Raw genomic sequence first — 27,298 nt, forward strand, 5'->3', positions numbered from 1 at the left:
ACATATTTTGCAATGTAATTTTTTAAAATTATTCTTTCTAAAATTATTTTTTTCAAAATTTCAAAATTTTTCAAAATTTCAAAATTTTTCAAAATTTCAAAATATCATGCCACCAGGGACTACAGAATGGTTTTCCAGTGCAAGGAATGAATTTTGTAAGTTCTCTCTCATATATAACGCAATGTAATTGTGAAAACTATTTGTTTATAAAAAAAATATTTTTTCAAATTTAATTACGCAGCCAAGGGATATTGTGTGCCAGAGAATTCCGCAGTGAAAGAGTTAACAGCAGAATTAATCAATTTTCTGTGAACTGCATAACTCACAGAATAATTCTGACTGCAGAAAGTGGCGCGTCGGTAAATAAACTCTAAATTTCATGTTTAGGAGTTTATTTCGAATTTTGCAGTTCATTTAGCATCATTTCGTGACAAAACATGGTAGCAAAATACATCTCCCACCTTTCAAAAACATGAAAAATTAACAATGTGTTTTTTGACTTTTCGTTTTTTCGTCAAAAACTAAATATATATGCATGCCCCTAGTGATGACATCATGAGAATTGATAAGGGAGACTCACAAAGAACACCTATGCCAAGGCTCGGACCCAAACCCATGACATCGTAGCATGCTGTGCTAGCTACTCTGCCACAGAGATCGGCATCTTTGACAGGTATACTGTCTCCTGGAGCTTCATGTTTTCCGTTGCCAGGTCACGACATGTATCAGTGATATACAGATAGCCCTCCTCAGCTACAATGAGTGCCCAATCATTAATGACTAGATAGTGTACGTGTCCATTCTTGATGCTTTCAGAGCTAATGGGAGCGTGCCAGTATCTGTAAACACCCAATAATAGCCCCACAAGAATTGACATCTCCTACATCAGTTAGAATAAACCAGGTACGGATGATATGGCTTCGCATATGAGAGGGGTGGTGAAATAAGGAATGGCAAGTGAGGGCATACACTGTGTAATGAGTGGGCAAACGGTCAAAGGGAAGTTCAAAGATGTCTATGGAGAGTAGTGGAGAGTGTAAAAGAGGACAGGATTGGTGGAAGATAGGAACAGGGTGAACCCTGGCTCTTACGCCAATCCAGGCAGAGACTGGAAACAATGGAGGAGGATCATGATTTTTCAAGGAGATCACAGATACTAACTTGAGAGCATTATAATTTTGGCTTGTAAATTTATACATTGAACATAATTTTATGCAATGCATAGGGGCAATTTCGTAACACTGTTGGCTACAAATGTGTTGTTATTCAACAAATCAAAGCACAGCTTTTACCTGTTTAAATCATCCACAACCAGCAGCTTACTGGATTAGTAAAAGTATTTTGGAATATCATTTTTATCCACTAAGAACAACAAACAATTAAGGTTTGAACCCCTGAGGAACTACAGAGAGAACTTAAAATGGTGAAATGTTAATTGTTAGATAAGAATAAATTACATACCATTACCAAGAACACTTTTATCTGGCCATTATCCATTGCAGTCATACGAACACTTTTCGGGCTAGGACGATCAACGGCCATTTCTGACCATATCTGAAAAGAACAAGAATTACATGCATACTACCATCCATATACCATCATGTTATACAAAATTATAAATAAAACAGTGTTGTTTTATGTTGGGCAATATAGCTTTCACATGAAGCCCCTGTGAAATCAATACCACTAGTAGAAACCAAAATTATTAACTACTAAGTTTATAACAATATGAGGGTCACGCTGGAAGTTTTAGCAGAATCAAATAACAGCAGCTTTTTTAGACTGAGCATTACACGATTCGAAAAGACTCTCCATTAACACTTTACAGAGTTGTTGACCTTTCAAACCACTTAGAAATTTGCCAATACAAGCTTCCTAGAGAATGTTATTTACAACACTAATCTGTACTGCTATGGATTCATCTGGCTGGATCTTTTGTTTGGTCTTCAAAAACAAGAAGAAATTACACAAGACCAGTAACGTGGACATGGAAAACAAGATTCCCATGTGGAAAAAAAAAAAAACCATCTTGCAAATGTGTGAACTTGTGTGTTCTCAGATTTCCCACTCATTTCAACATTCCAAGTTTTTCAGGTAAGTGGGAACTGTGAATGAATAAGTCGGTAAAAGTTGATATCTAAGTGAGTACCACTCAACTAGCGAACATGAATATTGCAAGTATTGAGTGCCACCTACCTTTGTGTTGAGAACGACTCGCAGGCTCCCCTGGGTCCTCATGATCAGCCTAGACTGGATGACCTCATTGCCAAGATCCTTGTCGTTCAGCCGCAGCTGCCCTCTACCTCGTTCCACCCACGACGAAGTGCTCTTGTCGAAGGCAAACAGCTTGCAATTCATCTGGAAAGGTTAAATTCCAAAAAACTTTCACTGACATTGTTATCTTTATTAATACAAGGCAGTTAATTGGCATTTAATTAGAACTGTGTCAATATCAACATAAATGTAATGAGTAGGGATGCAATTCGTGGCAAATTAAAATAGACAAGAGACTTTAAAAAAGACAAACCAGCGGTGAAGAATCCACAGACCACTTTACGTGCTTTGTATATAAAATGGCTGTGCATAAGCAAAATGCTGGCCATCCCTGCCATTCACTGTTCCAGTGTAAGAACAGTATGATAAACGAACCTCTTGGAGATACGAAACTTCTGGGCGGTCTTAAAAATTTCACCCCCAGCTTCTTTTTACTTTATGGAGTGCTATAACAGCCATGTTTTTATAATCGCCGCATTTCATGGAAGCTGAACTCAACTAGCAACGACTCACGTAGTCATTCATTCTAGGGAAAGTTCTTGAGTTTGAACACCAAATATCCACCTTCCCAAGTTGTGACAGCATGTATGGAAAGACTGGGTAAATATTGTACGTATGGAAAATTTCTCCTATTGTTAAAACTGTAATACTGATAAGTCTTAAAATTTCAAATAAGATGAAACTCCAATTTTACATCGCCAGACTTTACATTTTCCCGGATTTTATGTTTCTTTCATCTTGGTCCCCGGTAAAAAGTAAAATCGAGGTTTCACTGTAAATCTAATGCAGGAAATATGTATTCTCCCAAAATATTATAACAAGAAACATGTTAACTTGCTTGTAACAAGCACCAACTATTTTATAGAAGAAAGGAATGCTCATTCCAGCCTTAATACAATATTTCCATTCTTTCCAAGATGATCTGTGCAAGCAAAAATAGAAAGAACGAACCTGCAAAACATTTGATTCGTCCTCCTCTCCTGTGACAACAGTCACCTCTTCATACTTCCGCTTGATGGCTCTCGACTCCTCATACTCCCTCGCAGCCTCGCTCAAACTCTTTGATGGCCTCTCTTTCCCTGGGGTGTCTGTCCAGCCCTTCTCCTGCTGTGATGGGTGAAAAAAGAAAAAAATGAAATTACGCTGGAAGTTCTTATATGCAGGAAAAGATCCAGAAATTACAGACATATGAACTAAAATTAATGAAAATTTCAACAGCACATTTTTTCATTCCCCGTAAGAAATACATACCAGCAGTGGGCTTAAAACTAAAACTCAAAATTCAAAAGAATTATGATATTATTAACAAGGTATAGAAAACTTAAGGTTCAACTGGACCTGTGGCTGACACCCTAAAAACTGCTACAAAATGCCAAATAAAAACAGCAAAACAAAAGACCACTATTCTTTTATACCAAGGTTTATGCCAGGTTACTGTTTTTTAGCAGTACTGCACTACAACAGTACCTCATATTGTAAAGGGCACAATTTTCAAGTTACAAATGGTCAAATTTGAGTAACCTTTCTACTTTTACAATATTATATGGATTTTTTTTTAAATTTAGGGGTATTATAGACTGGATTACTGTTCCAAACATAAATATGTGGGCAAACTATATTTTCTGTAATAAAAATGGAATATTTTAAATAAACTTTGAAAAAAAAAGGAAAAATTGTTCCAGTTTATGCAGGACATATAATAGAAAATAACGACAATATTACAACAGACCTGACAGAAATTTCTAGGGATTGAGGAGTATGTATTCATCTTGCAGCAATAAATTTGATTTAAAGTATACTGAATTTCAAATTTCAAACACCTTGGGCATTTAACCTTTAAGTGCCCGATCATCTCGATCAAGATGCTCTTAGGTAACCCTCGGGGGGTGCCCGATCGTCTCGATCGAGATGATTTGTCAAGGCATAGTTTTATAACTTCTCTATTTTTGGCTAGAATTCAGATTTTCTTTTTTCTATATTGTTGTTAACACATGTATTTAACAGAAATGATTGTTGCAAGTTTTTTTTCATGAAAATGGCAAGAAAAAGGAAACTTCTTTTTGCGTCTTTTTTCAAGGGAAAAATTTTGCCGACAAAGTCCAGCTTTGTTGTTCTAAAGCAATGCATTTCCCTCACCCCTGGAAAGTGCATTCGTAGGAAGTTTGTTTATTGGTACCAGAGGTCAAAAGGAATGTTTTCCGTCCTATTTTTCAGGGGGGGGCATGGGGAAACCACATTTTTTTTTTAAAAAAAATGATTTTTTGGGGTTCCCCCTCCACATATACGCCGAATTTGCATAAATTTTATATAGTCTGAATCTCTGGTTCATTCTGTGTACAACAGTATATTATTCATCTCTCTAGGGCAATTAGCCTCTGAGCTACAGTCATTTCAAGGTAACACTGCATTTTGAAGCTGGAATCAGTGGCATGTTGACCATTCCTTTTGGGGGTACAACTTGCGTTACATTGGTCATACGATAATAATGCGAATATTTTTGTGTTCCTTACATGCCAGCGATAATTTCCATGTTCACGTCGACACTGTCATGTACTTTTTTCTTGGGGAAAGGGGGGAGGGGGGCAAATCACCATTTTTTCCAGAAATTTTGGAATTTTGGGGGTTCTCCCCTCCCCTGCCCGCCACATATATGCCGAATTTGAATAAGTTTTATAGTCTGAATCTCCGGTTCATTCCACGTACAACGGTATATCATTCATCTCTCTAGGGCAATTAGCCTCCGATCTACACTCATTTAATTGAAACTCTGCATTTTGCTCAAAATCAGCTCGGGCAGCAAGGGGGTTACCTGTGAAAATGGCCTTGGGCTCCTAAAGGTTAATGCATCTGTCAGACCGAAGCGACAAGCAATATGGGATATTCACACCAAAGTAACAAGCGACATAGATCTTTTCACTCTAAGAAAGCATTCACTGTGCAGGCACAAACAGGCCAAAGAAACACGATGCACACTATTGAGAAAATGGCTGTCTGAGCAACATGCAAGCATAAGAGACATGTGCAGTCTGTTGTGTTGCTTTGGTTCAAAATGTTCCATATATTTGTGAAGGTTGGTTTCCAAGAGATGCATGTCATTTGTCGCTTTGGTCTGAAAGCTTCCTACAGGTTGCTCACCGATACTTTTCCAGTTCAGATACCTGAGCCTGCAAAAATGCTGCATGGCACTTTCACAGAGTCCAATTCTTCAGTAAATAATGCAAAATGGATATTTTTTGCAATTTTTGCAATAAATTATACCTGCTGTAATATTCCAATTTTGTTTTTGTATTATTGTGCAACCTTTGATAGACCGATATGTTTTACTTCCAAGGAATAGTTATAATTTAAGCATCAGTATTAAAATCAGCCAACAGTAGTATTGGCTCAGTCAACATAATTACTACGGAAGGGATTTAAGGTGCAAAATTATGGTTGGGAAAGGGAAAAAAAAGGTTATGAAAATGTTTTCAAAAAGGTGCTGATAAAATGTCTGTATTCAATGCTCTCTTTTTCTGTGCCTTATGTATATAATGCATGCGGACTGCATAGAGAACTGTGGTTCTGCTGAATAGGTTTTGCTGAAGTTTTGTGTTTTTTCTCGTGGTTTTGCTACATTATCTTGGGAACTATTGGGGCTGCAATTATTGTATTACACCATTTTATAGCTCTCATTCTGCTCTACAAAATGAGACTACGGGATTTTATGTAGCTGCTCAAGAAGAGTGAAAATTATTTATTTTTCTGTCCAATTTTTTAACAAAACATGAAAGAAAAGGAAGGAAAAAGTGTTGAAGCGTCAAAGAGGGGGTAAAAAGGGGATAAATGTACTAATCTCACGAAAATGTGCAAAAAGGTGCAACAAAGTGTGTTCATTTTACTTGATTTTGTGTCCTAAAAAAATATCTCAAACGATCGATATGAAAAGAGCTATATTTTTGGAAAGGGGCTTAAAATCCGTTCCCTAAAAAATACTTACACAGGTAGGATTATCATCTTTCTTGATGGCAGAAGAAAACAGAAGTTCTGTTGTTCCATTCGTAGTTCCATTCTCAGCCGAACATGCTGCTATAGATGGCAACCCCGAGGAAGTGGAAGATGATGAGGATGATGATGAAACATTCTGCAAGGAAAAATACATGGTCATTTACTGAGCATATAATTCAGGCTGACACACAGTGCCATCAGACATCAGTCACAATATAATCTCTAGGGTAAGGCATTCAATTACCTAAATATTGCTACAAAATGCCAAATAAAAAATGCATTTATGACCTAAAAATTGTAAAAAAAAAAAGTTTTTAAGAATGACCAAACATTTCCCAATTATTAGTTCCTTAACAGGCAAGGAATTACTTATAGAACACACTTGGGAAGAGGGGTAGAGGGTTAGGTCAACAGGTCATGCTGCCTTGTGTTAGTAGAAATTAAATTACATGTTTAAAGTCCAATTCGTGCACAGACGCTAATCAGCATGCTTCTGCTTTGGATACACCTATTCTTAGAATAAGCCCGTGGTGCAACAGGCCATGAGGGCCAGGGCCTACCTACCGACTGCTGGCCTCACTCCCACCTGCCGAGGTGGAAGATCATCCAACCAGTTACGGGTGGCACGTGGTCAACATGACGAACCCCCAGTTGTTGTTGTAGGTTACATTACCGGATTACGCTACTCATTTGAAGCTCCCCAATTTCTCCATGATGGTGGGTGGCCATCGGTCCCATACACAGGCCAAAATCTCAGGAGAAAAGTTATGCTTGCCCCCAGGAGACTCAAGCCTGTTTGCGTCTCATAGCCGGAGCCCAAAGCATGATGCCTTAGACCACACAGCTACAGTGTGGGACCTTATTCTTAGAATACCAGATGAAATTTCTGCCAATCAGTTAATGAATTTTAACTCGAATTTAAAATTTTGGGTGTGTCAGCACTAAGGCTATTTTGCACCCGTCACATTATACGGGGTCCAGCCCCTTAACGTTGCATAACTAAAAGCATAAAATGCTAAAATCTTCTGACTTTCGTTAAAAGCTGAGGCTGTAAAGGAGCACTAAGCACGAATAAGGACAAAACACAGGACAACACAAACAAAATTATACTGGCCATGGGGCCTGTCGCCAGAGCCTCGTTAGTCTGCAGTTCAGGGTGTTCTATGTGGAAGTGAGGACATTCAGTAAATGGTCATAACCATTCACCTATAGACAGGCTCTAGATAAGCTAAATGTAATTTGCTATTTCATATCTATATATATTGCAGGAATTTCTATCAAATTAAAATCTGGCAACTGTACTACAATTCATAGAAGCATAACATTAGTAAAAAAAAAGTTTGAATGTTTACTCACCGCAACTCTCTCATGAAGATTCTGCCCAAATACAAACGTAGTAGCAGATGCGACAGATGAACCGGTTCCAGAGCTGTAAAAAGTCAAGAAAAAATAAAAATTGTTTCACTTCAGATGATCATCACTTGCTCATTTCAAGTTTCAGGAGCATGTCCATCATGTATGAATAAATAAGATGGACACGTAATAACTCAGTGAGTTCCTGCTCTAGTGGTGACCAAGTGTTCCAACCTTTAGCTTACAATTGCAGCCAATATGTAGCACTCAAGATTTATTTTCCCCCTTTCTTTAAGTCCACTTTACACACATACGGATAATTGGAACTGAACCTATAGTTTAAAATAAAGTTTAAGCTATTTCTAATGTTCCCAGGCATGAGAATGTTCCCCTCCTCTATGCATATGCATATTTTTGATGTTACTACAGCACAACTGTGATTCTGTAATCTTGACTTTCTACCAGGGAGTATATCACTTAACAATGAGATTATTGTTTCAGGTTTGATGCTGAATATAAGCTATGTGAAAGTATCATACTTACGAGTCATTTCTATGATTCCTGTTAGGGGTGCCAAGTGGCATAAACAACAATGCATTATCTGACGGCTGACCATCACATTCTGAGGAACGTTCGTCGTTTGTCACTGCAGTCTTGCTTGCTGCTTCAACAGATTTCCGTGATTCTGCATCTGTTTCCTCATTCCCTACAATAGAGTAATACACCAAAATCAAATTACTTTCATAAAATTATGAATAAACCCCTTTTTACTTTAAGCTAACGACAACCCATAGCTTCAGTTCAAAGAACCACTTGGGGAGGGGGGGCAATGTTGCAACACTAATCATTACGTCGCCAAAAAAAATGTGAGGGGGTGAGGTTTAGGTGCAAAATATAAATCTGAATGGTAGAAACAATAACTAAATAACATTATTGTAAATTAAAAATTAACTGCTAATATTATAACACTGGAAACACTTTACTTACAATCAAATTGATGAGTGTCAATCAATTAAAAAACACTCTTTAGGCCTTAATTTGGCACAACTGCTTTTCTTTATATATTTTTTTACAATCTGTATCAATTAATGTACTGCATTGCATAATTATTCTATTTTCTTAACCTTTACATATCTTATTACAGGGAAATTTTTGTCATGAAGTTTGAAACTTTGAAAATTATTCTTTGAATTAAATTGTAGAATATGTAAAAAAGTTCAGAATTGAACCCTACATGCACAGTCAATTTTTCAACCTGACTCATTTTTCCCCTTCGGTTATTCTGTTAAATTACTGTTTACTTAGCTTTATTTCTGTCATAGACTATCCTAATAAAGAACATTTTGCTCTTTTTTCTAATTTAAAATAAACAATGCAAATTCCCAGGTAAATTGTATTGAAATAAACAATGTCCACTTCCCTGGGAGGAGCTGGAAAAGTTGACTGACCGGTTCAGCCTTTGTGCCACTTTACAGTCACTCTTCAACCAGGCAAAATGTTGATTTTACTGTTCAACAATTTCTTTGCACAATCCTGGTGCAAAAATTAAGAAATGGTTACTAAGATATTTGAAATATGAAATTGTCAGAATTTTACACATCAAATCCTGGAACAGTGTCAGCCATTTCATTAAAACTGGTGAAATTGTCATACAAAATTAAAGAAAACAGCATGTCTTGAAGGTTTCCCAGGATATCCTGGCTTTGCAAAAAAATGGTCACATATCGTGCACCTTAAATATCTCAAGAATGGAAAAGTATTATTGTCCAGTTTCAGGTGGGCCATACACAATTGATTTCCAAGAAAAGTCACAAAGTTGAAAGAGAAACAAACAAGTCATGGTAGCTACATAAGAGAATACTACAAACCTTTATTGAAAGAATTCCCAAGTTTTGATGGAAACAGCTGGAAGGGTTTGCTTCTCTGTTGCATCATATTTGAGGACTCACTCTCGTTTTTACAAGGAGAACCTCCCAGCTGGGAGGGACGAAGGACAGGCTTAGACTGAACTGATATGTTTCCTGCAAAGCACAATGCTATTTAAATTCAAATCCATGGCATAAACACAATTATTCTCGTATAAAAAGCAACAACACCATTATATTTCAAAAATAATAGTTTAATCAGGGATGAGCCAATATAATCAGATTCTACATGACACTTTTGAGAGCCGCGAGGGCATCTGACTAACATGCAAGAGACCCAGGTTCGATCCTCACCAAGGAAGAACCGGGATTTTTTCCACCTGCTCAAATGGCTCTGGCATTCACCCAGTATTGTATAAAGTGGTACCTGGAAGAAACTGGGGGTAAAGGCAGCCAGAGGCATGGTGCTGATCACATTACCCCCACCTTCGGCAATGATCAAGGAAGTGTGGGGCCGTAACTCCACACCCCCTATATGCTTTCATAGCATGGTGCAAAGCACAGGGGAACATTTTATTTTTACTTTTGAAGTCTAATATCCTGTAAATTATGTAAAATTTTATTTAATTTTGCACCAACATAATGTGGCAAAGGTGAACTTCTTAATTAACTTAATTAATTAATATTCAAAGTGGTTTCAGCTTGGCCTCAATTTAATCTATTGATTTTGATGACTCTCAACCACCAGTCGACCTTCAAGGCAGAGTGGGCACAGGGGGGTCCTGGGTTCAAAACCATGCCTGGGTGTTCATTGTGAGTGCACCTTCATCTATTTTATCCTCATTGGTCACGATTAGACAAAAGTGGCAGAAATCAGCACTAAATAACAAAAATCACCATCACTACCACCATCCACAAGCAGCTGTTTATTTTAGGCCTAGCATACAGACCACAATTTATCCACAGAGTACTGTATACAAAAATATGCCAAATTTACACCATAGCTGGTGCATTTAATTTCAAGCTATAGTATAATTCTGGCACTTCGTATCAAGGTTTTTACCTCCAAGCCAACCTCTGGCATTTTACAATTTCCAAAACTTTACATCTTTGTGTAAGTTTATGCTCTATGCCTGTCACGAGCAATTTCATATAGCTTGTCCAGTTCGGATTCACTTAGAATAGTGAGTGTCAAAACAGATAAACGTTAAAGCAAAATTTTCAAAGAAGCAACATTAACAAGTGTGGATAGACATATCAAATTTTTAACAAATACTGCTAATATAATATTTACATAAATTTGCCAATAACAGCACCATTTCATGCACCGTACGAGCATACCTGAAGTGGCTCCTGAGGACAATTTGCTTGGTGTTAACCGTGGCCAGGGATCTCCGTGACCATCAGAGGATGATTTACAGCCTGAACTAGGTTTTAGAGCAAAGGGGTTTCCACCAAACTGGCTGTTACCAAAATGACGAGGTAGTATTGCTGTCGAGACAGAGAAAACGTGCCAAGATTAGGAACACACATACCAAGATGTTCCTTTATGTTTCAAACAATGGAATATTTTCTGTAACATGCAATGAACACTGAAGTCTTATGAGAATTTGAAATGAACACTAAAATTCTGTAAGAACTTAAAAATCCAATTGGTCATTAACTTCTAGCAACATTGCAATTTTTAAATCACGTCACTGTATTTTTAGGGGGAAACACTTCTTCACTTAATAAGGAATTTATTTTAATTTCCTGAATTGTCAAATGATTTATTATTTAAGACAAATAGAGAAGGCAATTGACCTTTGAATATTCTAGTGGAGTTGAAGGATAAATGTAACAGTTAACTCTTAAACACCGAGGCTGATCTTCCAGGTATTTGCACTATGCCGAGCATGTTTTCGGCAGGAAATTTGAAATTCTGCATGCTTCTAAATGAAATTTTATATTTCTGGTACTAAGAACGTTAGAGGTACAAATGATACCTCGTTTTGTTCGGTATACTTTAGGCTATAATCCTGATGGATTTCTTTCCCCGTCATCAGTTAGAAGAAGAAGAAAAACGGGAAAGTAACTATTTTTTTAACACTGAATTTGAAATTCATTGGACTCCCATGCAGGCTACACCAGGTCATGATTCTCCAAAAGGTATCGGCATAATGCTTGTTATGTTTGCCATTCATGTGGAAAAATTTACGCACTCATTGCTAATAATTTTGGAGGGAAAGAAATTTCAATGCACTAACGCCAAGCGTGTTTTCAGCAGGAAATTTGAAATTCTGCATGCTTCAAAATGAAATTTTATGTTCCATATTTTATATTTACTAATTGTTAATTACATACTTCTACACTCATGCAGAACTCAAACCATGTATCTCTGATCATTATCCAATTTACAGAATGTTAAAAAAGTAACATACTATGAGAAAAAGCTGCTTGCGACACCCATGTCACAGCCCATACTTTAAGGGTCAAAGCAGAAATTAATTGTGACAATACAAAACACAAGTAAATCAAAAAGTTAAAATAAACCTACTTAATTATGTATAATACTTCAATTTTTATGCAAATGACAACTTTAGATTGTTTACTCACAGGATAGGATAAAGTTACAGCGTTGCACTTAATTTTAAAAATTGAGGTGCTGGGGCATTTTCACATGGAATGCCCAAAAATATATTCTCTAAATGAAACATATGTAGCAAGGAATTCATGTATATCATTCCTAAAAGTGTAATTTACCTAAATGTCATTTCTGCTTGACTACAAAGAAAAATATGTGTAATTACGTAAAAAACATGTCCCTAGCTGAGAAATTGTGTGTGAGGGGAAATGTAACCTATGTCATTTTATTGCTCACTAAAAAAATCTCATGTTGCTGGTATACATTCCACAATCTTCAGTGAGGATAAGTAGCTTACCTCCAGAAGGAATGGAGTGTGCAAATCCTACACGCGAAGGGGGGAAACCTGTGGTGCTAGGTGCGTAGGTAACTCTATTGTCCTGGTCTTCTTCAGAATTTGAACTACACTGATTCTCTTTGGTAGCATGTTCTGGAAAGAACAACATTAATGAGTTCAACAACTTGCTTATTAGTCAGTATCAATATTTTTTTTCCAAAATGTGAAAACTTCACTCTATGTAGATTGCCAAACTCCCCAAATTTGAAAGTACATGGTAAGATACAATAGTGGAATTTCATTGCACTGGCACCACTGGCATTGCATTGTAACCAGCATATAATGACTCGCAAGTGACGTTTGGGGACCTCTCACACTAATAAAATGAAATAAATGAAAGTTTAATTTATACATTTCTTCAACATTTCAATGTACTGCATATGAATTTTTCTCAAAACACCCTTCGAGTACACAGGGTGGCCACTCTAGGATCATGATAAAATTCAAGTACAATTCCCGGTTTTCAAGGCGAACTTTCCAAAAGTTCAAGATTACAAGCAGATGTTTTCTCTGTTTCAACTTTATGTATTACCGCCTCTCACCAGTGTAAAGGGTCTGTGTGAATTCAATGTATCCAAAAATTCTAATTCAATTCAATTAGACGGTATATATAATATTTAAAATATTTAATTTAAAGTGCAGAGTTTACTTTTGTCATTTCACATACTTAGACTCGAAATACATCTACAAACACAAGTCACAAATGTTACAGGATACACTAATCTAGAAAAATTGTCAATTGTATAATAATTTTAAACTCAAATTTACCTAATCAACTTCTAGATGTCTTAACTTGCAATAATCTCCTGCCTGTCAGATACATTGTTCTGCAAAGGACTATAACATAATGAACGGATTGATAGAATTCCGTTTTATTTTCCATGCAGCTTTATTTTCTTTTCCATCCTCAATAAAAATGAAAGCAAAACTGTGAAAAACTTGCCTTGGGTCATTTGTAAATGTATGAATTCATTTGGATTAATAAAAGTTGTGATTTTTCACGTCGACGAAAAAAAATTCACGTAGAATTCACACATAATTCCTGGAGCCAATAATTCATGCATAATCCCCGGAATTCAAGGAATTCCCAGTGAGTAGCCACCCTGGTGCATGATGTTGAGCGAATAAAGATTTAGCAACATGCAGAACACAGAAATCTTGGGATGAGGAGATACCTGTGCTGCACATTTTTACATAAGACATACGTAAGTAGGTCACAAACGTTTCTTAAAATACAGAGATACCGACATGGAAGCTGTTTCTTATTTTGCAACATAATCTACATTGATACACTTATCCCATTGCTTATCTGTCCCTCAAGACCTGCTGCAAAAAAGTCCTTGGGCTGCCGTTCCAGCCACAGTCGCACCTCTCAAGTTCAACACCATCAACTGCAAAATGTTTGCCACCACAATGCGCACACATTTCAGAAATTCATAGGATCATCCATCCATTATGCTGCACGCTAAATCATGATAAGAGCCTATTGCAGTTGCTATGCTGTCACTCGTCTATCAGCTCAAATCATCTCCTCCACCAATACCTCGAGTACGGTCGCCATTTTAAAAGTGAGATGTCCATATGTCGGTCTGTTATCTAGCAACTGCTAACTGAATATCATCAAGCTGGATTGTACTGCCAGCTAATGACACTTTTAGAAAGTACTCACTACTATTTTCAGCAATCTCCGTTTGTGACCTATTTACTGACTTCCCCTCATATAACTATACTGTAATTTGCATACTGTATGGCAAAAATATATTTCCTAATTAGTGATAGCTAATTTGACACTACTGTTTTGCCTTATGTAATTCTTCAAATATTTTTAAGCAGAAGTATAGTAGACTGATGTGCTTGTTTTTTTATTTTACTTCATGTTTCTGCTACTTTTAGCTAATTGCGAAAAAAAAAAATTAGGATGAATGATGATAAGATGACATGAGATAGATGAAGGTGAAATAACAAATATATAACGACATAACTCAAGTCCCAAAGAAGATTATATTGGCCATGGGTCCAGATGCAAGAATCTCGCTACTCTGCTAAATGCAGCCCAGGGTGTACTGTGTGGAAGTGAGGTTGAAATTGGGTGTAGCAGACTGCTATGTTTTAATTACCACTGAATATGTACTTACATAGGTCATTTGGAAAGTAAAGAGCGTTTTCACATACAACCTGTGCAACTGTTTCCTTGCATCAAGTCACTCGTTCACTGCATTCAGTATGGTGTAGGTAACTGCCTGGAGCAGTTGATGCCACTGACCTGTTCACGTGACAAGGATAGCAAGCTGTAATAATGAACGTGCCAATTGCAAAACCTGCCGACTATGGTGTGTGGCATGATTCGTTTTTTACAGGCGAAAATCATTAACACCCACTGACATTCATCGGACACATCTATGGGTAAGGTGTTATGAACGTGGCAAGTGCCCGGAAATGGTGTACGATAGGCGAACAGATGTTCATGACATGGAGCGATCAGGATGACCCTCTGTCATCGCAGATACACTGAAACAAAAGGTGGACCAGCTTCTCGCTTTCACCTTTTATTCCAAGCTGAAAGAGGGAGTACCTTGCTGGTAAACGCTTTGCAGTCCATGAGGAACTACAGAATGCTGTCATGGACTGGTGCCAGGTGGGAACATGGTATGAGGAGGGGATAGTTAAACTGTGGTGTGACAAGTGCTTCAATGTCAAATGCAATTATGTGAAGAAGTAGGTAAAAGTATGTTTCTGCAATATTATCAATAAATATCTCTCTGTGGTGAAACGTCCTTTACTTTCCAAATGAAGCCAGTACATATTGATATTTATAGACATTCTGAGCCTAACTTTTGTTACCATGTTCAAGCATTGGCAAGAGTACCATCATCATTATGGATATGAATTCAAAGTGGTACTGACTTAGCCTTAAACAAATCATTTAAATATTGTAACTTCTGTTGCATTTTCTCAAAACATTTTTTTAGTCCATCTTAAATAATAAAGCAAACACAATACATTTTTATTGGTGTATGTGGCACATGACACTTGGTTTGGAATATTTTAACTGCTTCTGTTTTATCAAGTCAGTAACAACAACAATGTGAAGCCAGGTACTTATGTTATGTGAAAATATTGTGTTAAGTGAGTGAAACATTAATTAAACAAAGTAATCATTGTGATTAGTATTTAAAATAATTTTGGTTGCCACAAAGTGTAAGTAATGCTTTTATTTATTTTAAACTCCAGCTTTAATTTTACAATTTGATATTAAACACTATTTCAAATTAAATGAAACATGTGGAAAGTAATAATGGTAGAATTATGAACTGTACTCCAATCCGGTCAGTACAGAACAAACTATAAGATCATGTTCCTAAAAGGCAGAAACATTTCAAAAACATTTTCTGCGTGTGTGTGCGTGTTAAAATGAACTTTATTGTTGTCCCCAAAGACAAGATCTAACCTTCAGCAAGAACTTTTCTAATGTGCAATGCTGCACAAAAATTCGTAGAAGAAAACTAATTGTCACATATTTTTTTTTATGACAGGAGACTCAGTAGTAGTAAAATTTAAACATGTCCCAATAATAAAAGTTAATAAAAGAAGAATAACAAATTTGAAAAGTTACTAATGTGCCCTTCATGCCATTCCATTTGTAGACAGTCAAGAGATGCAAAGCACTGTTCCCATACTGTGTTCAAAGTCTTCAACAGGTTTTGGCCACCGGCACACCTTCAGATCACAAAGAATAGATAAGTGAGCACTGCCCTTTGGTGCAAATGGAAAACACTGTGTTTCTGTTAATGTCACAGCATGGCAATGCAACAGACCACAAAACTTCAAGCCTGTGCAAGAGCAAGTGGCAGAAACCATGCTTGGTTTTGCTTGTTTGGTTGGTTTGATGTTTAAAGTCCACTTTATGCAAAGAAAGGAAAATCGGGACTGGACATACAGTTTAAAATGGGATCTGAACCATGTGCCAGTGTCATGTGCCTCCACCAGGTATCAAACCTGGGACAACAACAATGTTGCCAATGGAAACAGAAATATAACTGCATTGCATGTAATTATTGACTCGCCCTCATAAGTTTCATAAATGGCATTCACATTGTACATTAATATGTGCATCCTTATACGAAAATACATATTTTGCATGCTTGAACCTGAGGTGAATTTGTTTACCAACTTCCTCCATATACTTTTGGCCACAATATTTGACACTATCTACCCTTTATAACTACTTACGTGAAATTTAAAAGATTTCGTAATTCCGCGTTGCACAATTTAATGGTTCAATCCTATTAATTTCGAAATTAATAGGATTGAACCATTAAATTGTGCAACGCGGAATTACGAAATCTTTTAAATTTCACGTAAGTAATCTTAAACCGTGTTTACCGCAACCACCATGTACCCTTTATAAGTTTGGGGAAAAAATAAGAAAACTAAACTGTTCACACCAAACAAATGCTACAAAAACTATTACAACATTAAAGAGATATGTGAATCACTCTCACCATTTGATCTGCTATCTCCATCAGAGCTTGCGGAACTTACAGGATCATTTTCTGAAATGCTATCAGATGCAGAGGACCCTTTGTCTGCATCAGTCTTCTGCAGTGGCGACAGGGAATCCTCACTTCGTGCATTCTGTGGACATCAGAAGAACTATTTGTAATACGAGAAAGATTTGAAGCTTACAAGTACTTACAATGATACATTAGCAGTTTGTGAATTAAACTTTTTGCTTTAAGGAGGTGGGTGGGGATCCATGGTTGATCGACTGATTTGGTTTATTTTACTTAGCATTCTGCCACTTTTGGCTACTCGTGAAGATAAGGATGAGTGATGATATGATGAAATTGATGAAAGGACACTCACAAAGAACACCCATGCACAGGCCGGGACTTGATCCAGGGCCCCATGCATCATAGCATACTGTGCTCACCACCACAGAGATCAGGTCAGGTCGGGGCTTCCCCGATGGCACAGTGGTAGCGTCGTCGCCTTGTAAACAAGGGGTCGTGGGTTCGATACCCAGTGGAGGCACGTAGTGGTTCGGATCCAACTTTAATCTGATTCTTGAATGCAAGGAACATGAAAAAATTGCAGTTTATCAACAACTTTTTTAGGCATGTGCAGAACATGCAATTAGTGATTCAATGGTTAAGGAATTGTGATGATGATCAGCAGAGCAGCGAACTATCTGGGTGCATGAGAGATTAGAGCAATTAGATCATCCTCTACAGTTCACATATGCACCAAGTGTTATTCATGTGTTCCTGCCTCATATCATTCCTTAGTGGATGGCAGTTCCACGATGACGAGGTCAAAGAAACCATTATCATGTGGTTTGCATTGCAGGCAGCATAATTCTATGAGATACAGAAACTGATGTCTCACTATGATAATTGCCTCCATGGCGGTGGCAACTATGTCAAAAAAATCCTTGGACCCATTATGCTTAGCAGCCTATCAGAACTTACTTTCTGGATGACTCTCATACATTAATTAAGGATGTCAATAATTAGACAGGGTCTGAATGGAATGCTTCCACCTTAATAAGTTGAATGTAAAAAACTAAACTTGACATTTTTCTTATATATGTTTTGTAACTGATAACAAGACAGCCAGTAAAGATATAAACGAAAGCAAACTATACCTGAATATCGCTGTCACCAAGGGATGCATTCGAATGTTCTTCTGCACATGTATCTGGAAAGAAATATCAATGTTGATTTTAAAACAAAAGCAAATCTAACCACACCCATACCTCGCATTAGAGAAATAAATTAGTACATGTAGTAACTGTGTTATACAAGGGAATGTCAGTAATTAGGTTACAAACAGTTATGGGAAACTGGAAATATAATAGTAGTATAACCCAGCTTGATGAGAGGTTAGGTAATACCCTAGATATTTCTTGCACATGGCAACTGTATTTGAGGGGTGTAAAACCAAAGAACAGCATAATAATGTGTGCTTTTGTGGTTAAAAGGACTTTCTGTAAAGAAATTTCATAAAGAAAAGCTTTCTATTTAGTGTGAAGAGTGTTTGTCACAAAAATCCACATGCAGTTCATTCTATCTTAAGATGCTTAAAAGGCACCAATAACTACTGATAGAGAAAAAATACACAAAGAGAGAGAAGACAATTCAAGTTAACAGGTGTGATAGGAATGGTTCCAATTATGAAATGCTTCTTACAAATTGTGTAGATGTGAGTTTAGAATATTGGAAATGATGATGGAATTACATATGAAGTTTAGAGTTGGTGATGTTTTAAGTCCACTTTATGCTATGCACAGTAAGGCTAATCGGGACTGCAATAATTACCGTGGAAATTCTCTACTCTCAACAACATATAAAATATTGTCTAACATTCTTTTAACAAGACTAACACCATATGCTAATGAAATTATAGGTGATTATTAGAGCCCGGAAGTTTGGCAAAATGCCTCTTTTTATCTACTGCATATATTGATAAAAATTTTCCGGATATACGTTTCTCATGTTGTTTCGAATGTTTTGGAAGCCTTTTCATTTTGCCTATTTGGGACCCCACTGCCTATTTTTAATTATAATGCCTTTTTCAATGAAATTTGACCTTTTTTTAAAAAAAAAAATGTGTATATAAATTATTTTTCTCCCAAAAAACGTTGTTGGCATTTATTTTTCTTCCGTTTATTATGTGAATAATTTTCGCCTTATTTAAGTAATATTGAACTCACGCATGTTTCAACATTGCTTAAGGAGAAAAGTGTGAGAAAAAAGTATTTCATGCTGAGTCAGGATATTGCCTTTCGGTTAACATTTCTTGTGCATGATTGACTGCTGAAGTGGACAGGTTGATTTCGAACACAAAGAAAATATTTCTGAAATCTCCCTCTCGAACCCGAAAATTTCAGGAAGTTGCGATTGAGCTTAGTTTACCTCAGCAACCAATCTTGACGAGATGGGGAACCTGGATATTAGCAGCTATATATTATGCTAACAACCTTCAAAAAATCAGTGAGGTGATCGATGCTCTTCCAGAAAATGAAGCGGCTTCAATTCGTGAAGTGAAAAAACTCCTGTGCTACTCAAGTTTACTTTCACATTATGGTGCATTGCCAGAGACAATTACAATTATAGCATCCATGAAAATCTTCGAGGAATCTATGCAGCAGATGATGGAAGTGCCAGGAGAAAAGGGGTCAGCTGTTGCAGAAAAGTGCTAACGGGTAGTGAGTGCAAATGAGGACTTGAAACAATTGAAAACAATTTGTGATATTCTAAAAGGCGAAAATGCTCTTACCAAAATGAGTCCAGCTACATTAGCTTGTTATATATATGCTCCAATAACTTCTGTCGAAGTAGAAAGATCATTTTTTATTATGATAAACATTCTCTCTGACAGACGACTATCAATGAATGTTGAGAATTTAAAAAGCACCTTGTAGTTATGTGCAATCAAGACGGAGAAAATTGAAATGCTCTTCCCAATTTAGATTTTAACATTTTGCCAGAAATTATAGATAAAAGTAAGTGACTTCTAAATGTGCCTTTTTTCGGTTTATTTTGCCTTTTTTTTTTCATTTTAGTGCCTATTTACCACATTATAAATGCCTTTTTGCCCACCTATTTTAACGAAAATAAATGCCTGAACTTCCGGGCTCTAGTGATTATCAATGTGGATTTAAAAGTAACAGATCAACTACAGATCAAATATTTCACATCAGACAGACACTTGAAAAAAAGTGGGAATATAATCAAAATGTCCATCAGCTATTCATTGATTTCAAAAAAGCATATGATTCGGTCAAGAGAGATAAATTATATAATATATTAGTAGAGTTTGGAATACCTAAGAAGTTTGTTAGTATGATAAAAGTATGCACCAGTGAAACAGAAAGTAAAATACGTGTGGGTATTAATGTGTCTGACAAATTTACAATTCATGATGGGTTCAAACAAGGAGATGCATTATCTCCATTGCTCTTTAATTTTGCCTTAGAATATGCTGTTAGGAAGGTAAAAGAAACTAAAGAAGGACTAAAATTAAATGGTATGACTCAGTTGTTAGCATATGCAGATGATGTAGACTTATTAGGGGATGATATAAATACAATTAAGAATAATGCTAAAATAATATTCAAAACTGCTAAAGAGATAGGTTTGGAAGTTAACAAAGATAAAACTAAATATATGCTTACAGGCCGAAACCAAGTGTTAGGTAATAATCAAAATCTAATTATTGATAACAACTCCTTTCAACCAGTTTCCAAATTTGAATACTTGGGAGTAATATTAACAAATGAAAATTATATTAAAGAGGAAATAAAAAGTAGGCTTAATTCAGGAAATGCATGTTACTTCTCTCTTCATAAACTTTTGTCTTCTCGTTTAATATCTAACAAACTAAAAGTTAAAATATACAAAACAGTAATTTTGCCTGTAGTATTATATGGGTGTGAAACTTGGTCCCTCACATTGCAAAAGGAACATAAATTGAGAGTATTTGAAAATAAGATCCTTAGGAAAATATTTGGACCTAAAAGGGATGAGGTGACAGGTGAGTGGAGAAGGTTACATAACTTAGAACTACATAATTTGTATTCATGTCCAGATATTATTAGAATGATTAAATCAAGAAGACTTAGGTGGGCAGGCTACGTGGCACGAATGGGAGAGGAAAGAGGAGTTTACAAGATTCTTGTTGGGAAACCTGATGGTAAGAGACCTGTAGGACGGCCAAGACGAAGATGGAGGGACAACGTTGAGGTGGACCTGAAGGAAATCAGTAGGGATGGAAAAGAGTACATAGATCTTGCTCAAGATAGGGACAGATGGAAGTCCTGTGTTGCTGCAGCCATAAACCTTCGGGTTTAAGAAGGCTAGAGAGTTAGCTAGTTAGTTAGAAATTTTCTTTAATCGAGAAAAACCGATGTTGTCCGTATATGCTAAATTGAACTAAAGGAGTGCTAATGGAACCTAACCTAACAGGCCTAACCTAACCTAGCAGGTATACCTCGTTCCCATGATGGTTCATGGGGCTATCGTGAATTTTTGGGCTAACGTCAATGGTTTTTGGGGCTAACTAGTATAAGGGAAACAGATTTCTTCAAATTTACAGGAGAAAGTACTTATGGGACACGCTGTTTCTGCTGCCGCCATTTGCTTTCTGCATGAGAGTACAATGTTCCGTGTGTTAAGATTACGCAACTCCATAGTCAGTGTTTCAGCATCCAAGTGTTTTCACTAGAACATGACGTGTCGAGTTTTTGGGGCTAACTTCAATGGTTTGCGATGTATTAGCATAATTTCAAATCAGGCACGAAAGTAGGTATTTTCAGGTGAACGAGGTTGCAACACTACACAAATCGACAAAACACTCGCACAACGTGCCCTGAACCAGTACGCTATCGTCCACCATAATGTGTTACAGAATCGAAATAACAAGTAACAGACATTATCTTAGTTAGAAATGCATTATTTCACCTTAGGAAATGTTCTGCATTCCAAAATAGTACGTTAGCAATGTAAAAAATATGATTTATACGTGTTTCCCTTATACTATAATAGTACCCTTTTTTTTTGGTGAAAACATTTTGTCAAGTGTTTTTAAAATTTAGGTATTTTTTGGTGAACAAGCTTGCAACACTGCATGCACACTCCAAATCGACAAAACACTGGCACAACGTGCGATCAACGGGTAAGCTATCGCCATATTGTGTGTGGAAATAAGTAAGAACAGTAAGTACTCGTAAATGTAAGAAATAGGCATTATTTTCGTTAGAAATTCATTATTTCACCTAAATAAATGTTCCGCAATGCAGAATAGTACGTTAGCAATGTAAAAAACTGTGAAATAAATCATTGATAGGTGTCTCATGTATAGTAAAGTAGTACCAAACAATCAAAACCTGCGGCATTGCAGCGAGTGAAATTGGTTGTTCTCATGTTTTCTTTTCCTCAAAAATATGCTGAAGGTGCACAAGATGAGCTGATGAAGAAGTTGAGTATGAGTTGCAAATTTGGTCGAGAGAACAGACTTAAGAGTTTTTAGGCTATGGGTACCGGTAAATTGACAGAAAGAATGAAATATGTATTGTTTCACTGAAATTAGTGACATCTCAGCCTTCAGCTTACACTTCAAGTCATTCAATTCCCCAATAATAGAATACTGCTCCCCAATCTGGTTCATGGTATGCCCCACTCAGCTCTCTAGAATCAATTCTGTCCTTCACTTTTTCCTGGCTATAGTTCATTACAGGGTTCCCTTAGTATGGAATTTTTCAACACCACATCCTATGTCCTTTCTAAACTCACAGACCCGTGCTGTTTGCTGAATGATTTAAACTATCTTCACAAAACTTTAAATGGCAAAATCCACTGCAACACACTCCTCCAGGAATTCCACTTTCCAGTGCCTATGTGCACAAGGCGTAATACAAATCTATTTTACACAGAAAAGCCTAGACTAGAAATTCAAGACAAGATCGCTCTTCCACAGGGTATGCGTTCTGGACTTGCATCAGAACATTTGTTGCTGAATAATATCAAATAGTGCAATCTTGACATATTTTTGTTAATCCTTTGTGTTAAGTTGGTACTTTTACATTTGCTCTTTTTATTATTGATGATTACAGTATAAAATGAAATGTTCTCAATAAATAAATGTAATAATATATTGGCTCAGTCGGTAATGTGTCTGACTACCATGATCAAGGTCCCGGGTTCGATCCCCGGCCGGTTCAAATCCGGGAACTTTTCTAACGTTGGAAGCGGCTCCGGCTTGTTAATACTAAGACAATCAAATCTAACAATCCTAACCTACTTATAAATGTACAAACAGCAACATGGTAAGCAAGCAGCAATGTAATTATAATGCTAAGGTCACCAAACCTGACCTGCCTAACCTACTCACGAAAGCATAAAGCAATGGGATGTAGAAAAAAAATCATTAGAATCATTTGGACATGTCAGAATTACACAATGTGGACCTGAGCCAATACAAATTTACACAAGTGCAGTCTCTGATTTATCAGTCTATTTTGAATTTTAAAAAATAGTTTACTGGCAGCTTTTTTTTTCAGTCTGTCCTTACTGGCACAGGCATCATGTAATGGTCACAAGGACCAGGAGAAAATTAAAATGTATTATGAGCATCCAATGCATTACATATGGCATAAATTAAAGAACAAAAAATGTTTATAAAGAGAAGATACAACTTTCAAAAAGTTTTTCATACAGAATTTGGATCTGATACTGTAGTATAACAAGAATTAGGTGTTGCAAGGCTTTTATTCATTTTTTTTCAGTAGTAATAAATTGCATACAATTTGTTTGATTTTTAGCTCATCTTAGTGGTGCTCCTGCCACTGGCCTTGTCAGCCAGAGTGGATAAAGATCATGATTTATATTTTTAAATTATTTTTTTTTACTTAAATCAGATTTTTAAAAAATAAAATCACAATTTGTGATGTAAAAAATGTATAAATTTGCTTGTACAATTTTTGGCACAGTGTCCCACACACTAGCCGTGTGGTCTAAGGTGCAAGCTTTGGGCTCCAGCAAATGCAGGTTCGAGTCTCCAGGGGAAAGCATAACAACTGTTCCTGAAATTTTGGCCTTGTGAATGGGACAGGTGGCCACACATCATCATGAGGAAATTGGGGAGCTACAAATGAGTAGTGTAATCCAGACATGGAAACATACAACAACGACTGGTGATTTGTCATGCTGACCACACCTCACCCCTTAAAATTTTCTTGGATGATCTCGGACCACTGGTGAGAGTGAGGTAGGTAGGTAGGCACTGGTCCTCGTGCCCTGTTATGCAATGTGAAAGGTATTTTCTGATCAACCTTTCCTTTCTGATACTGTACATATGAACCTACTTTGGAAAAGTTTGTTGTGTGTGTTAATGAAACTGTAGAATAAAATAATTAACTTTTCTTCCAGTAAAAATAAAACATCTTGAATGTACTATATAGGCCTAACTGTAACTTAAAATAGCTACAGACTTTGTAGCTGAATTTTGGCAATCTTTTTGCAAAACATTATCAGCTGTCATGTTTATTTAGAGCCTAATAATAATGACTTTACAGTTTAACATGATTAGTATTTCGTGTATTATTCTACACAAAATATGTACTTGCTATTTTTGCCTATGAAAATTAAGGAGTTTTCAAGGAACAGAAATTTAGTGTGTTTACATACTACATTTTCCTTTCATATAAGCTTCACCCCATCAGTGCATATATATTTTGATCCCATGCTTTTCCTTCAAAGATGTTAAGAGCATCTAACAGCCTAATAAATACCACGGAATGATTATGACAGGGGTTCCCAAACTTTTTTGGTTTATGGTGCTCTTAGTCTTTCAAGATTCTAAAACCATGTGCAGACTAACAAGTAAGTGTCATTTCAGTGAAAATATTGGAACATTTCACGGTGTCGCAGCCACGGCAGCCTAGGACACAGCAGCACCCACTTTGGGAACAACTGGATCATGAGATTAATGTATTTTCACCAAAGTGATTCTAACACTACAAATTACTTATGTCCATTATTCTGTAAATTAAGTGATTTAAATCACTCATTTTCTCTCTTTTAAATCACGATTTAAATCAAACAACCTTGTTGCAGCCATCACATGAGTGCTTTTCCGTCCCACCGAGCACCGAGGCCAGCACATGCTTTATTCTCTGCCAACCAGAGACCACAATTCACTTTATGAGGGGAATTTCAACACTTGGTTGCAATATTCACAGTAGAGGGGAAAGAAAGGCAACAGACACCCACGAAGAAGGTATTTCAGATACGAAAAAAGAAAAAAGGATTTGCCTCTAAGTGCTTGAATAGCTAGCTCAGTGACATTTGCTTGCCGGGCCGAAGTTCTGATTGTTTAATTCTGAAATTATCTAGATGCACAGGCAATTTTTGCATGGTTTGATTTCTAATTAAGTCCACTAACACATGCTTCAAAGTATTAGTGATTACTTACTGTAAGATTTCTGGATAACGATTTTTCCATTCTATTAATTCCTATATGATTCTTTGTTTGCAAGCAGCCATTTGCTTACTGTTGGCTTGGATACAGACTGTTGTTGCCCTGTACCTCACATGCATGGGGTATCAAGGGGTATTTTGTCACAAAATGCTGTCATTGTTAGGTTAGGCAGGTCAGCTCCTAGCATGAAAGTAGCACCCCTAAATGCTTTACACACCTGATAACGTAACATCTGCTCTCTAGCACAAAACTCCCTTCAAGCCTTATATGAAAATCCACAAAAACTTTTGTCAGAGTTGACCAGAAACCAAAAACGGCTGCTCACACAGGCATCATTTCAAATCATAATTTCTCCGGTAAAAAATACTTCACGAACTTTTAATTGTGCTAAATAGTTTCTCCAAACTTCAAATTTACTCCCACAATCGTTTCCAGTATCCTAAAGCACTTCCCAATACTGTTATAAAACTTGCAGGAAATCATTAAACATTTGGAACTGTTACCGCTTGCTTTTTGAAGGAGACATGCAACAGCACAGTCAGTCACTATGTTTGCACGAAACATACATTTGGCACGAATCGTCTGCAGGCTACAGATCATTTCTTGCGATGTACAAGGATAAACCTTGCAGCTGACAGAGAAAAGTTTTTATATCTGCATTTAAAAAAGTAACTTTAGTTTGTATTCTGTCGAGTTGAGACTTATTTTCAATGAAAAAAAGATGCTGCATTTAGTGCTTTAAATTTAGGCATGTAGTCAACCTGGGAAAATATGCACTACTTAGAACAGATGAGATACTTGTGTAAACAGTTAAAAGTTATTACTTAATATGTTAATTTAGTTTTAGAGACTTAGCCAATATTGGTAATGTGTTATTTGGGGGGGGGGGGGGCACAAACAGCACATTCTGCAATAAATCAGAAATGATGACATTTTACACACTTGTCAAATGTATGTTCAAACCCAACAAAGTTAACCAGAAACAACAAGTCAGTCTAATTGCATCTTGCAATGGGTGATGGATGTGCAGGATGACTGAATCTTTATGGAAGACAAAAAATGTAATATCATAGTTCCCAGAAACTTTTGTCAAGACAATGTTCGAAATTATTTCAACAGAATTTTCTACCATTCATGCAAAATATATTTTTCATCCAGCCTCTGTATGTTGAATGATTCCATATTTTATTGATAAGACTTTTAATATTTTAAATTCATGTTGTTTGGAGACCAATTAACAGATGTTTAAAGTGCCTATAAATCCCTATTTTGGTGCATTTTGTTACTCCTGCCTTTGTTTTGCACTTTGCAATTATCATATCACAATAGATATAAAATTCTGGAAATTCCAATTTCTCTTTATCACAATGTGGATAACTAGTTTGTGACTCATACTACAATAATGCAAAACCAATCAGATGCCAACCCACTCCATCTTCCCAACTCTACATGTGTAGGAGTCAATTCTATTCACTTGTTTTCCTCTCTGCTTTTTTAATTTGGTAACACTTCAGTATAGTGGAAATGGAATTCTTCATTCTTACAGAAGAAATTCCTTATGGAAATCACTTTCTGTATCATCTTTGAAGTTCCTCAGTGTGTTCTCATTCGCCGTGTAATATATTTTAGCGTGAAATCTTTTTCTTTCTATAAAAATGTCTCTCCGACATGCAATTCCTGTTGCTTCCATACGTCAAGGATGGTCCGTGCGTTTCATGGCGTAACGCCCTGTCAATGTCTCCAAACACGCCTTTTTGTTGCAAGATTTTTTATTTTTCGAAAATTCCAACTATGCTTGCCTAACCTAACCGAAAATGGTTTGTGGGGCTAACGTGAATGTTTTGTGGGGCTAACGCCAATGGTTTGTGAGGCTAACGAGGT

General features: G+C 36.6%; 1 protein-coding gene across 2 annotated transcripts in view; it reads right to left on the reverse strand.

Annotated features, from left to right (window-relative positions):
* Positions 1–27,298, reverse strand: part of RanBP3 (ran-binding protein 3) — a 38,821-nt gene that overhangs the window by 7,827 nt on the left and 3,696 nt on the right. The window contains exons 2-12 of one of the 2 annotated variants that reach the window (XM_083125789.1): positions 18,084–18,136; positions 16,939–17,071; positions 12,398–12,529; positions 10,818–10,967; positions 9,480–9,632; positions 8,155–8,317; positions 7,615–7,687; positions 6,251–6,394; positions 3,226–3,381; positions 2,197–2,358; positions 1,462–1,554 (exon numbers count right to left, since the gene is read on the reverse strand). In XM_083125789.1, the coding sequence (XP_082981915.1) occupies positions 1,462–1,554; positions 2,197–2,358; positions 3,226–3,381; positions 6,251–6,394; positions 7,615–7,687; positions 8,155–8,317; positions 9,480–9,632; positions 10,818–10,967; positions 12,398–12,529; positions 16,939–17,071; positions 18,084–18,136 (1,412 nt within the window). The remainder of the gene's footprint in view (positions 1–1,461; positions 1,555–2,196; positions 2,359–3,225; positions 3,382–6,250; positions 6,395–7,614; positions 7,688–8,154; positions 8,318–9,479; positions 9,633–10,817; positions 10,968–12,397; positions 12,530–16,938; positions 17,072–18,083; positions 18,137–27,298) is intronic. The other variant, XM_083125790.1, reaches the window with a different exon arrangement.

Source organism: Lepisma saccharinum, chromosome 7, assembly GCF_977018435.1.
Source record: "Lepisma saccharinum chromosome 7, izLepSacc3.1, whole genome shotgun sequence".
Lineage (NCBI taxonomy): Eukaryota > Metazoa > Arthropoda > Insecta > Zygentoma > Lepismatidae > Lepisma > Lepisma saccharinum.